General features: G+C 38.4%; 1 protein-coding gene across 2 annotated transcripts in view; it reads left to right on the top strand.

The window, feature by feature from the left end:
* Positions 1-13841, top strand: part of MFSD4A (major facilitator superfamily domain containing 4A) — a 173261-nt gene that overhangs the window by 112208 nt on the left and 47212 nt on the right. For both annotated transcript variants that reach the window (XM_053706614.1, XM_053706615.1), the window contains exons 3-6: positions 8442-8681; positions 8764-8923; positions 10150-10265; positions 12000-12173. In XM_053706614.1, coding sequence (XP_053562589.1) covers positions 8442-8681; positions 8764-8923; positions 10150-10265; positions 12000-12173 — 690 coding nt within the window. The remainder of the gene's footprint in view (positions 1-8441; positions 8682-8763; positions 8924-10149; positions 10266-11999; positions 12174-13841) is intronic.

The raw sequence follows: 13841 nt of genomic DNA, 5'->3' as shown, positions 1-13841 counted from the left end.
GATCTATACTGTTTGTGCTGGCGTGCTGCATAATACAAAATAAGAGCTTACATTTTGCTGAAACTTTTTATATATCTTATGTAATTTTTAAACTGTGTAAAAAAAATCCAAAATATATAAAGCCCTACTCTGTTTCATGCATATTAATCCAAAGTGCATACTGTCAAAAAACCATAAACATCCCTGATCTGTGAATCTGCAATACTTGTTGGGTGTGAGAATATCTAAGCTCCAAAATGCCCAGTATAAAGATGCAGAGCTTTACCAAGTGTAAGGGGTTAAAAAAGAGAAGGGCTTTGAAGAGAGTTGCAGAAAAAAACAATAGCACAGTTAGTAGTAATCATACTATAGTAGTTGTGTCTATGAGTTTAAGGTCCCTTTAAATATTAAAAATTAAATAAATAACAAAATGTAAAGTAAACAAAAGAAAAATCTAAATCAAATCAATATTTGGCGTGACCACTTGTCCCTTCAAAAGAGCATCAATTCTTCTGGGTACAGTTGCACAAACTCAGGGATTGTGTAGGTATATAGTCAGGAACATGATTAAACAATTATCCCTAACAGGTAATAATGGTCATCAATTTAATATGTAGGTTGAAACACAATCATTAACTGAAACAGAAACAGCTGTGTAGGAGGAATAAAACTGGCTGAGGAACAGCAAAACTCTACTAACACGGTGAGTGTTATGATGCCAGGTTTCCTTGACGCCGGGTTTCTATGACCCCCGTTTACTATGACTCCAGGTTACCTAGTCGTGTCAGTTATGACGCTGTACGTCTTGCGTCATACTTGACACCACACTCTGGTTTCACTCTTCCATTCTTCTGCCTGCTGATTTCACTCTGTTTGTTGCCTGATTGATTTTGACCTTGCATTTCCCTGACTAAGCTTTTGGACTCTTATTCTGTTTCCTGTAACCGTTTGGTTTGACCTCTGGCCTGTCGACTCTGCCTTGACCTTTCCGGTCATTTCCTGGTTAATCGCTTCTGGCTTTCCTCCTGGTGCTCAGCATATCCCTTCCTGGGTCCTAACGCTACTATTCCTAAGATTTTTCATTATCACTCCACTTGAAGCCGGGATAACAAGACTACCGGCCAGGATTGGTTTGATAGCTAAATATCTGAAGGATCCTGTCACGGATACCGGGCTGCAAGGGTTAAACCCCTACCCCCTACTACCTCACCCCCCTCTCATTTCTTTGCAGTTTTGGGCTCCTCAGAGCAACCACAATCTCCAAACCCTTCCCTTTTGTGAGAAATGTATATTGAACCTGATCTTGAAAGAGCTGGTCTCTGACCGACCTATCCCTCTCCAGCCGGCCGGGCTCCTGGAACTACCGGCCGGCCACCACATCCAGCACCCTCCGGGAAACTTTACCTCCAGCTGCTTCAGAGGCCCCTTGTCCCAGAGCTCCGCTCTCTTGGGGATTGGTACACCTTGGGAAGGGCAAGAGGTGGGCCAGTTGCCGGAGGTGAGCTCCATTGGGAACCAGGGTTTCCGAGCTCTATTCAGCAGCTCGGATCCCCGGCCCTCTTTAACCCAGGTCACTCCAGCGGTCCTGTGTCCCTAAGCTCTGCCCTACTGCTAGGGTCCGGGTACAAGCATTTTGGTCGTACCATCGTTTCTGTTTACGTTGGGCAACCTGAAGGTTCTCTCGCACCCAGTCGGCGAGATTCCTCAGTCAGTCATTGAGTTGGAGAACGTACTCCACAGTGTTCTTCCCCTCCTGTAGTCCCTTCCCAGTGGGCTCTCACTAAGTCAAGCGGTCCCCTTATCTTCCGGTCATACACTAACTCAAAGGGGAGAAGCCTGTGAATTCCTAGGTCACCTCTTGGTATGCAAAGAGGAGGTGTGGCAGGAATCTTTCCCAGTCCTTGTGAGCGGCTGAGAATGTCCTAAGCAGCTGCTTTGGGGTCCTGTTGAACCGCTCACATAGCCCATTCATCTGGGTATGGTATGGGGCACTGTGCAGGGGTTTGATTCCGCACAATCTCCATAACTGCCGAGTGATTTCCGCAGTGAACTGTGTTCCCTGGTATGAGATTACTTCCCGGAGGAAGCCTACCCTGGTTAATATCCAGGGCATTGCATCAGCTACTGTCTCCACCTGGATATTAGCCAAAGGGATTGCCTCCCAGTATCGTAAGTAAGTACCTTTTCCCTGAGGGGCTGGGTCGAGCTAACAGATCCATTATGTCTACGGCAACCCTGCTAAAGGGTTCATCAATAATGGGGAGGGGGTGCAGGGGGGCTTTAGTCTTCCCTGCTTTCTGGCACACATCACAAGACTTACAGTAGTCTCTAATATCTGCTGTAAACCCTGGCCAGAAAAAGGTTTGACAAACAGACAATGATCTCAGTGCTGCAGGTAAGTTTACATGCTGGGGTGAAATCATGAGCTTATACTCAACAACATGAGCATATTTAACCATTCGGATGCTCCTTGTAACATAAGTCAAAACCCTCAGTCACTTTGTATTTTTGTATGTATCCAATAAACATTGCACAATATGTTGCAGAGGTGACGACTTACCGCTTATGTCTCCACACAGTCAGGAACACTCACCGCCTCTCAGGAATCACCAGCTTCGTGAGTAACCTTCCGTAACACTATATGCAGACCTATAGAGTGTAGACATTTCTGCGTGCGTCTTCCACCTCCTTACCGGTATCATCCAAAAGGTTTGCGGCTTCCACCTTAGCTGTCAGGGCTCTCCCTCATGCCCTCATAGACAAATTACAACTCCTCAAGAGACAGCATATGCGGTAGACAAAACGGAGTATAACGGCCAAACTTTGAAAAGTAAAAAGTCACTTTTATTGAATCCTCATGGTTAAAAAGTTGAACACAGGCACAGCACACACAGTACTCAGCATCCACAGCTGATGCGTTTCACGCCTAAACGGCGTTTCATCAGAGCTGATTAATACTTAGCAGACAAGACTATTTGTCAGCGAGTAGTTGGCATTCACAACCAATCAGAATTTAGTATATGGTTGATGTTAAACCAAATGGTAATTATGCCTATACTCTCCCACTGATCAAATATATACATATTAAAAACAATACATAATATTAAAATTATATATAGTGAAAACTCTGTAGTGTCTTTGGTCACAAGGCTGACTTCATGCAGAACGCCAAATTCTTCATCTGCCCATTCAGCATAGTTGGCAGGATCCACTGCATACAGGCAGTGGGCAGCATCTTGATAGGTCCTTCTGGGAATTAATACCTCTTGAAGAGGACCAGAGGTGGGAGATCCCATGGGAACCGGGGGTTTCGGACTCCCCTTAATCACATAGTCTCCAGCGGCCTTCCGGTGTATGGTTGGACGTCCATAGCTCCAGCCCCCAACCATGTATCAGGGCAGTTTTTGGTCTGTATCGGCTGGGGACCAAGGGCTTTCCAACGACACCCTGGAAGTGCTGCTGCTCCTCCAAAATCACCCCGAATGCACCATCCCCGTACCGCTGGACACTGGGGAACAATGGACACTATGGTGGCGCCAGCATGTCTGGAGAAGCAGGAATGGCGGGAGATTTGAGGGACTGATAAGACTATTATCAAGATCAGTTTGTTTATAAATGTTGTGTGTTTCCTAATAAAGAAAACTTTGTGTTTTAACCTGAATGCTAGTTTGTCTAGTTATTTGGGTGGGCTTCTGCTAAAATCACTTTCTCCGCTACATAGCGACTGGTTCCAGGTACTGGGAGAATCCTTGGTGGAGCTACCCAGTCGGGGTAGCAGGTAATCTATCACAGATCCTAACAGTGAGATTGCTGAAGACAGTTTAATGTCAAAGTCATACACCATGGCAAGACTGAGCATAGCAACAAGGCACAAGGTAGTTGTTGTACTGCATCAGCAAGGTCTCTCCCAGGTGGAAATATCAAGACAAACAGGGATTTCCAGATGTGCTGTACATGCTCTTCTGAAGAAGCACAAAGAAACGGGCAACAATGAGGAACGTAGATGCAGTGGTCAGCCAAGGAAACTTAGTGCAGCAGATGAACAACACACCATTGTTTCTTCCCTTTTCAATCAGATGTCCATGAGTGCAATCAGCTCAAAATTGGCAAAAACTATTGGGACCCTGGTACACCCATCTATTGTCCAGAGAAGTCAGAAGTGGTCCTTATGGCGACTCAGTTAAGCACAAATACACAAGTGTGTAGAAAAATGGCAACAGGTGATCTAGGCTGGTGAGTCAAAATGTGTCTGTAGCAGAAGGCAGTTTGTTTGCTGATGGGCTGGAGAACAGTACAAGAATGAGTGTCTGCAGGCAACATTAAACAGCGAAGCATGGTGGAGGTACCTTACAAGTTTAGGGCTTCATTTCTGCAAACTGAGTTGGAGAGTTGGTCAGAATTAAAGAGACATAAAATCCACAATAAAATATTTTATGATTCAGATAGAGCTTACAATTGCAAACAATTTTCTAATTATCTATTATCAAATTTTCTTTGTACTCTTGGTATTTTTTGTTGAAAAGCAGGAAAGAAAGCTCTGGAGCATGCATGTGTCTAGAGCACTAAATGGCAGCAGTATTGCAATAAATAGATGGCAGCACTATTTCTTGTCATGCATTGCTCCAGACACCTACCTAGGTATCTCTTCAACAAAGAATTACAATGGGAACAAAGCAAACATGATAATAGAAGTAAATGGGAATCTTTTTAAATATTGTTTGCTGTGTCTGGACCAAAAAAGAAAATGTTTCATTTAAGGGTCTCCTCAATGCTGAGAAGTATAGGTAGATTCGTATTCATCATGCAATACCATCATGGAGGCATCTGATTGGCCCCAAATGTTTTCTGCAGCATGACAACAACCTCAAACAACCTCAAACATACAGCGAAAGTCATTTAGAACTATCTTCAGGTAAAGAACAAGGAGCCCTGGAAGTGATGGAATGGCTACTACAGAGCCCTGGGGGTAGATTTATCAAATGTTGGATGGACATGATCCGCTGTAGCGGATTATGTCCTCCCAACATCGCTAAATGCTGACAGAATATGAAATTGCACAAGCATTTCTGGTGAAATGCTTGTGCACTGCCGCCCCCTGCACATTCAGGGGTGTCAATCCTCCTGAGCATATTCCGATCGGGATGATTGCTGTCCGCCACCCCAGAGGTAGCGGATGTGTTAAGGAGCAGTGGTCTGAAGACTGTTGCTTCTTAACTTAAGTTTCAGGTGGACCTGAAACTTCAGGGGTAGATTGCAGCATCTGCTGCTTTAAATATGACCCCTGATCTCAACATCATTGAGTCTGTCTGGGACTACATGAAGATACCGAAGCAACTGAGGCTGCTTAAATCCACAGAAGAACTGGGATTAGTTCTCCAAGATGTTTGGAACAACCTACCAGCCAAGTTCCTTAAAATATTGTGTGCGAGTGTACCTAGAAGACTTGATGCTGTTTTAAAGGCAAAGGGTGGTGACACCAAATGTTGATTTAGATTTTACTTCAGTTCACTCAACTTGCATTTTGTTAATTAATAAAATTAAACTATTAACATTTGTATTTAGAAAAGCATTGCTAGTTTTATAGCATTTTTCACACTTTTCACAGACAAACTTTTCACAGTAATATATATATATATGTGTGTGTGTGTGTGTGTGTGTATATACTGTATATATATATATATATATAGTCCATATATGTAATGTGACAGCACCACAGAAGTTTTTAAAGGTGAAAAATTATTTTATTTAGATACAGAACCATAAAAGCGACGTTTCGTACCTACATGGTCCTTAAAGGGACACTGAACCCACATTTTTTCTTTCGTGATTCAGATAGAGCATGCAATTTTACGCAACTTTGTAATTTACACCTATTATCAATTTTTCTTCGTTCTCTTGTTATCTATGTTTGAAAAAGAAGGCATCTAAGCTGTTTTTTTTTTGGTTCAGTCCTCTGGACAGCACTTTTTTATTGGTGGATGAATTTTTCCACCAATCAGCAAGAACAACCCAGGTTGTTCACCAAAAATGGGCCGGCATCTAAACTTATATTCTTGCATTTCAAATAAAGATACCAAGCGAATGAAGAAAATTTGATAATAGGAGTAAATTAGAAAGTTGCCTAAAATGTCATGCTCTATCTGAATCACAAAAGACAAAAATTGGGTTCAGTGTCCCTTTAATTTTATATATATATATATATATATATATATATATATATATACATATATATATATATATATATATATACATTTTTTTAAATATCAGCACTTAAAGGGACATTAAATAATAAATACATGTTAGATAATGATGTATTTAAAACAAAAATTAGCTTCAGAACAATATACAGATGTGTTTTTAAAATTATATTAGTTGCCTAAATATTGTATTATTAAATATTGTTTTCATTTTTATAAAGTAATGGTGCCACCATGTTGTAACTTATTTTTGTGTTTTTTGTCCCCTTTTCCTATAATTTTACTTGGAAAATTGTTTGTTTTCTCAATTCCACTGAGTGTCTATTAAAGGGACAAAAGACACCTTAAGATTTTTATATGCAATGTTTACTCATGCATAATAAAACTACTTTGCAATACATTTTCATTATTGTTTTTCCCTCTCATGTAATTTAGCTCTGAAAATTGAGCAATTTATAATACTCAATATGCCACTCACTCCATTCAACTACATGTAGCGAGTTCCTGCTCTAGGTAAAGCTGTTGTCTTAGATTAAAAATACATCTGCTGGCTAATCTTTACTTTGAATACTTTATTGTATCTATAATTTATTTACTGTTTTACGTCTTTTTAAGTTATCCTAGGTTTAAAAGTCTGTTTTCCTAATCTTATATGTCTGCTTAGGCCAGTTAGGAACAATTATTCATCAGCTGATAAAGTCACAGTCTTACAGGGTGTAATACAATTTTAAGTACTACATACTTTGCCAAACACATGTAAATATTTTAAAAACATTTAAACCTGCCAGTTTATTGATAATTTGCAAAACTACTTTTAAAACTATTATCTTTATCTTATCCCCCTTAATTTTGGTCCATTAGGGCTGCTAAGGTAAATCATATAGCTGATAAGAAAACCTATACTTTTTGGACTTCCTAGGGAGGATGAGACAATCATAATTTTTATACAAAACTGTTTTCTTTAATACCCTTAAAGTGAATGTAAATTTTGATGCTTAAGTGCACGGTTTTTAAAAATTTGATTAAAAACAGGGGCACTTTAATTCATCAAAATTTACATTTCACCCTTATTGTGAAAAAAAACTTACCTTTTAATCTTCACAGCAGTTCCAGCTTCCTCCGGTCGTCGCAAGTCATTTCTGATGTCAGAAATGATGGATACGTCATCCTCCAATCACAGCTTCCCCCCTGGGGGAATCAGTGTCTGATTCAACGCCGTGATTGGAGGAAGTGGAATTCCTCATTTTAGACCCAGGAAGAGGCTTTGCAACGGGTGGAGGAAGCTGGAGCTGCTGTGAAGATTAAAAGATAAGTTTTTTTCACAACAGTTGGGATTAAGGTTGCCACCTCAGTGATGTTTTCCTGGACACTTATGAGTTACACATGCTGCAGGGTGTGCAGAGGGGAACATGACTTGTGCATCTCAACTGCACACGAATAGTGATCCTGGAGAGCAGTATTCATGTTCCTCCCTGCACACCCTGCAGCATGTGTAACTCATAAGTGTCCAGGAAAACATGGATGAGCATACAGTTGGTGCTGGGTTAGGCCTCAGTTGGGGATTCCAAGGATCTAAGTGATGTTGCCACGTTTGGTAATAGCGATAACCTGGCATGAAAAAATCTTGCATTTATTAGAACAGAGGCTCATGGGAGCCCCTACGTACAAATAAAAGTTATATACATATACCAAAAAGCCCTAATTTATATGAGGATTAACCCTTATGTTCACTATAGAGTTTAGAAAAAAAGCACACATTTTAATTTAACCTTGTTTATTAAAATGTTAACAAAATATAATTATTCCTATACGCACCCATAATAGGCCATCAAAAAGACCAAAGACCCCTTGTTTTAAAGCCCAGAAGCCCCTCTTTAAAATAAAGCCCCTATAAAGGTTTTAATCACCAGGTGATCACTGTAGTAAAAATGATCGCTTGGCATGAACAAATGTGAATTTATTTGAGAAGAGGCTCATGGGAGCCCCTAAGTGCACATCATATTTATATACTTATACCCTAAAGCCATAATTTCTATGAGGATAATCCCTTCTTTCTTTTGACTATAGAGTTTAGAAAAACACACACACACAATTGTTTGCAATCTTATGTATTAACATTTTAATAAAAAATAAAAAAATCTTACATTTTGTTGTAGAGTTATATAGATGAAAAATGACCTACAGTGTGAGCAGCTCCTAAAAACTCCAAAACAGTTTAGCACAGGGGTGGAAATCCTATATATAAGTATCTTTATTTTTCTATAGGTGCTACATTTTTTTGTTGGGTTTGGTGCCCTCCTGAGCCCCTTGATTGCAGACCCGTTTCTCTCTGAGAGTAACTGTATTCAGTCCAACCTTACTCAAAATGGTAGCCAAAACTTGGAGCACATCAGAAACTCTTTGGTCCCCCATCTCCCAATGAACCATTCTCATTATGTACTTCCTCTCCATGGGCCATCTGTGACTCAAGTATCCTACGCGTTTTGGATCATGGCTGCAATCAATGTAAGTATGGTGTCCTTGTTTAATAGTTAAGTAGAGAGTGGAGAGGGTACACACAATGGACATTTATCTTGTCTTTTTGTAGCTCCCTGTGCCCTTTGCTGTATTTCTTCTAATGTATAAGAAAGGAATGGTGCCCAAATGTACCACTCGGAGAAAGTCTTTGCTGTCTTCAGATGAGTTAGCCATGGAGACTCAGAAAGAGACAGGTGATACCCAGGACACAGATACATTGGATGTGCAAGGTAAGAAGGAGTAGGACCAAACCTAAACAACCATTACTAGTTCAATTCTATATTAGGTAACATTTGGTACTCACTGTGTACAATGAGTATCCAGCCCACGGAGAAACAATAGTACTTACACAGAATATGTCACTCACTCTGAATGCATCCAGCACTTATCCCAGTTCTATGCCTTATTAATGCAATAGTGACCAATAGCCACAGTGTATACAAAAAATACCTTCCTGGATAAAAACATGTCTTACTCTGATCTTGTACATTTGTCAAAACTGAATTTATAAAGATCTCTGAAATTTACACAATTCACACCCTGACAAAACAGATTCACACCCTGAGTACACAATGTTCTCACTCTACAAAGACACAGATGACGTCCTGAATACACAGTGTTTTCAAACAGGCAATTCTCCCCCTCAGTATACTCAGTTCTTAAATGTACCCTGAATCAAACATCCTAAGTCTGTAAACTAGTAGCTTGCAGTCTTGGAAGGGTTTACTAAGAAATGAATAAGTGGACATTTATTTCAAAATTGAACTCCCCATATAGGCCTAGATTACAAGTGGAGCGCTATTGATAGCACAGGGTGCAACATCTATATTGCTTATTAAGTCAGCGCAATAGAAAACACCTTTACAAAATTAGCATGACTTGGGGCCTGAATTAAAGGGTTAGGGCTAGAATAAAAATATAACAAAACACATGTAAAACCTATTAAATAAAGTATTACACTCAAATATACAGTATCCACATATGCCATGTAAAATATAAGTTTATTTTTTAAATAAATATATAAAAAAAGGGTTTAAAAGAGATATGGTATATGACAAGGTGTGTAACTGGAAAGGTCTCAAACGAGGCGAAAGAGAAAATTCTGTAATCCACAAATGCTGCAAATCAGATAGCTGGTTTAGGTAATATACAGCATCTTGGTTAAACATTACTTTTTGGCCTCTTTATGCAGATGCCTCAGGTGTTAATGTTATATATATATATACAGTATATATATATATATATATATATATATAGATACATAATTTATTTAGTATTGAATATTTCCTTTAGGTTTATTGTGAATCTATGCACAATATTATTTTTTCTGGAGCCATTTTCTGTGTATAAAGTACAGATAATCTCCAGTATGAGTAAATACTAGTTTACCTATTTTTACAAATGCTTTTCATTTTATGTTTTTCTTCTATGTTTCTTTTCTTTATCTTAATTTTAGGCCATGGTGTTTCCCTGCTTTGCTGCCAGAGTAAGAATTTGCGTGACGCTACCTTTACCTTTTTTGCGATACACACCTGCGCTGCTGTAATCCTCTTCATGACTGATGGGCTAGCGGTCAGTATTATTAGCTTTGCATTTAAAATATGACATAATGGAAATGAAATGAAAGAAGAAAAGAGAGAGGAAAGAGATATACAAGAGGCACAGCTCTGATATGTGATGGAGAGATATGGCTATCAGACCGATAGGAGATAGGTTTGTGTATGTTTCAACTGTAAAAGCAACAGATAAGATTACAGCATAACAGATATCTGGGTTTTACTGTGAGAGCACATGACGTGCATGAAAATATTTGATTTTGTGATGCAAATGTTTTAAGTTTTGCTTAAACAGATATTGAGGCCCATTTATCAAGCTCCGTAGATACCAACTTTTAACAATTTCATTTTTAAAGGATATTTTTATTTTAGTATATGTTAGCAGAATTATGAAAAAATATATACAATGTTCCTTTGCACAACATTTGTACAGTATGATATATATATATATTTAAATGTTTAAATTGCAATATTATGTATGATCACAGGAACTTTTAACTGAAAACAAAAAAGTGTGTAGAACTTTGTGCAAAAATGTTTTGTCTTACATTAAAGGGACACTGAACCCAATTTTTTTCTTTTGTAATTCAGAAAGAGCATGCAATTTTAAGCAACTTTCTTAATTTACTCCTATTATCAATTTTTCTTCGTTCTCTTGCTATCATTATTTGAAAAAGAAGGCATCTAAGCTTTTTTTTGGTTTCAGTACTCTGGACAGCACTTTTTTATTGGTGGATGAATTTATCCACTAATCAGCAAGGACAACCCAGGTTGTTCACCACAAATGGGCCGGCATCTAAACTTACATTCTTGCATTTCAAATAAAGATACCAAGAGAATGAAGAAAATTTGATAATAGGAGTAAATTAGAAAATTGTTTAAAATTTCATGCTCAATCTGAATCACAAAAGAAAAATTTTGGGTACAGTGTCCCTTTAACTGCAAATAGAAATACTACATAATACTATATACTGTACACATATACTACACAAAGGAAGTTTGTTTATATATGAATCATTTTTTATATACATTCTGACTTTTACAAAAATACTTATTCCAAAACTATTTGTACCATGTTTCATCAGGGGAACTTCACTTTTTGGAAAATTAATTGTGAGAAATTTAGATGTTGTCTGCTTACAGCAGTTAGTCATTTGTGTTGTGGTCAATTGTCGCCAGGGCATGTTTTATATCCTTATATAAAATCCCTATAACCCTATAAAATTATAAAATCATTTTGAAGGATGCGCCAGGTCCCTCGTACAATGTAACCAAATGAGAGATGGTGGTTTGAGATGTTTGTTTTAGGAGTCAGCGTCTATTTATGCTGTTTTTGATATTTGCTGCTTGAGTTTATATGGAGCAGTCATGACATATGAGCTCTGCGGGGGCGGGACAAAGAAACATAACTGTGATTAGAAGGGCAGTAACAGAGGAACAGCGATACATAGTTTCTTATGGAGGAGCAGTGACAAGTAGCAGCACATAGAGGACAAGTAACAGATAGCTGTGAATAATGGTGTAGTGGAAGTTGTCTATGGATTATTAGTGACAACAGTGTAGAGAGGAGCAGTGGAAGACATCTGTGTATAAAGAAGCAGTGGTAGATAGCTGTGTATAGAGATGCAATAAGAGTTATAGCTGTCCGTTTTTTTTCCAGCAATCACTGTGTAGAAGTTGTTTATAGAGTAGTTGCAGCAGACTGTATTGAAATAACAGAAATGTTGATACATGGATGTTTGTATTGCAGGGGGAATTTTCTGGTTTTGTTTACAGCTATGCTGTGGATCAGCCGCTGTATCTGGCCCATAAGACAGCAGGATACCTACCTAGCCTCTTCTGGGGCTTCATCACTCTGGGGCGCCTAATCTCCATTCCAGTATCCTATAAAGTAGCTCCCCGGACCATGATTTTCATCAACCTGGTAAGTAAGGCAAATGTAAGAGGGACTATTAATTAAGCTAACCAAGTGCACAAAATATTTGTAAAAAATAAAATAATAATAATAAAAAAAAATGTATACAGTAAAAATAGGGTTCTTCAAATCCAGTCCTTAGGAGCCAATAAAATATCATATTTTAAGGCTATCTGAACTAGAGCACAGCTGAAGTAGTTGGACAACCAGTTACCTACGGTAATCCTGAAAATCTGGGTGTGGGTCCATCCTGAGGACTGGGATTAAAGAAGATTGCAATAACATGGGGTAGGAAAAAAGGAAATCGTGATAGCACTGCTCTGAATATAGGTTGGACAATTCCACAAGTTATAATGAATGGCATTGGCTAGTTAACAAAAAAAGCAGATGAACAAGTAATTATTATTTTTCCTATTCCCCCCATTACTAGTAACCTTTACTCGGACTGTTAAACTGTAGTGATATTTTTAAACACACACTAAACCAATATGTTTAGTCTTTTTGGACTCTGAAATACAAGCACAAGACACATCCAACACAGAGAAGTGTGTGTATATATACACACACATACACTATTTGTGTGTATTCAGTGCTTGAATATATAAAAATCTGAAAAACAAGCAAATATACTGTAGTGGCTTATTAGAAACACAAGTGGTTACAACAGATACACAACCATACACAGTATTAAATATATGTATCTACAAAAATATTTGTTCGCCATCTTTAGTCTGATGCATTTTATGCATTTTGTGTATCTGCTAAGAAGATTAAATACAGAAGTAATTAAAACAAGTTTTTATAAAATCCGGTGACTGAACAATTTTAAACAAGAAATGACAATATTATTAGCAAATATTTCCCTAAGATACGTGTCTGGACAATAGACTTGGGAAAAAAGTATCTTTATTTTTCTTTGTGGATGATAGCGTGCGTGTTTCCTAAGACTGATTACCATGGAAAGTTATTGTTTAGAGATCAGTGATCTCTATCGTGCAATAATTGTTCTGCAATACCTAAAAAGAAAATAGGTGTGTCAGGTTATGCAAGACACAAAACTGGAAGCATATATATTGTTTACATTTCCATTTTTCTGTTCTCAATGCACAATTCTTCTTCCATGCAAAGATATTTACCTTACAGCGGAACGAAAACCGAGTAGTTCGCATGTTTATAATTTTACGCTGTGGTTCAGATTTAAAGGACCATTACAGCTGAAAAATGATATGCTCTAGTTCGTTAGAAGATCTCATTTTAAGACTAGAGACCCTGCACACCCAAACACATAGTAGAAGTACGGCTTGGAGAGCTAATTAGAAGCACTAGTTGCACAACCTTTCTTTGTAACTAGTGCTGCTGATTGGATAAGCAGCAGTTTTTGCTTGGGACCAGCAGTGCTCTGCAGTTCCAAAGCAGTACTTCTACTCTGTGTTTAACCCCTTTGAAGAGGTTAAACACATAGGGGTACAGGGTCGATAGACTTAAAATCACATGCTCTAATGGGCTGTTTGTGATAATAATATTTTGTGGAAAAATTTGCACCTCAACATCGCAACTTGAAAATTGATCAATTTAAAGATATTTGTACCCAATCACCATAACAACCGTGAGTTGAAAGTTCAGCTCCGTAACCAATAAAGCCACATCAACCTCATCAGCTTTGTTACAGCGACCGCT

This window comes from Bombina bombina, chromosome 3 (assembly GCF_027579735.1).
Source record: "Bombina bombina isolate aBomBom1 chromosome 3, aBomBom1.pri, whole genome shotgun sequence".
Classification (NCBI taxonomy): domain Eukaryota; kingdom Metazoa; phylum Chordata; class Amphibia; order Anura; family Bombinatoridae; genus Bombina; species Bombina bombina.
Note: the sequence above shows the minus strand (reverse complement) of the source record. Positions and strands in the feature narration are given on the sequence as shown.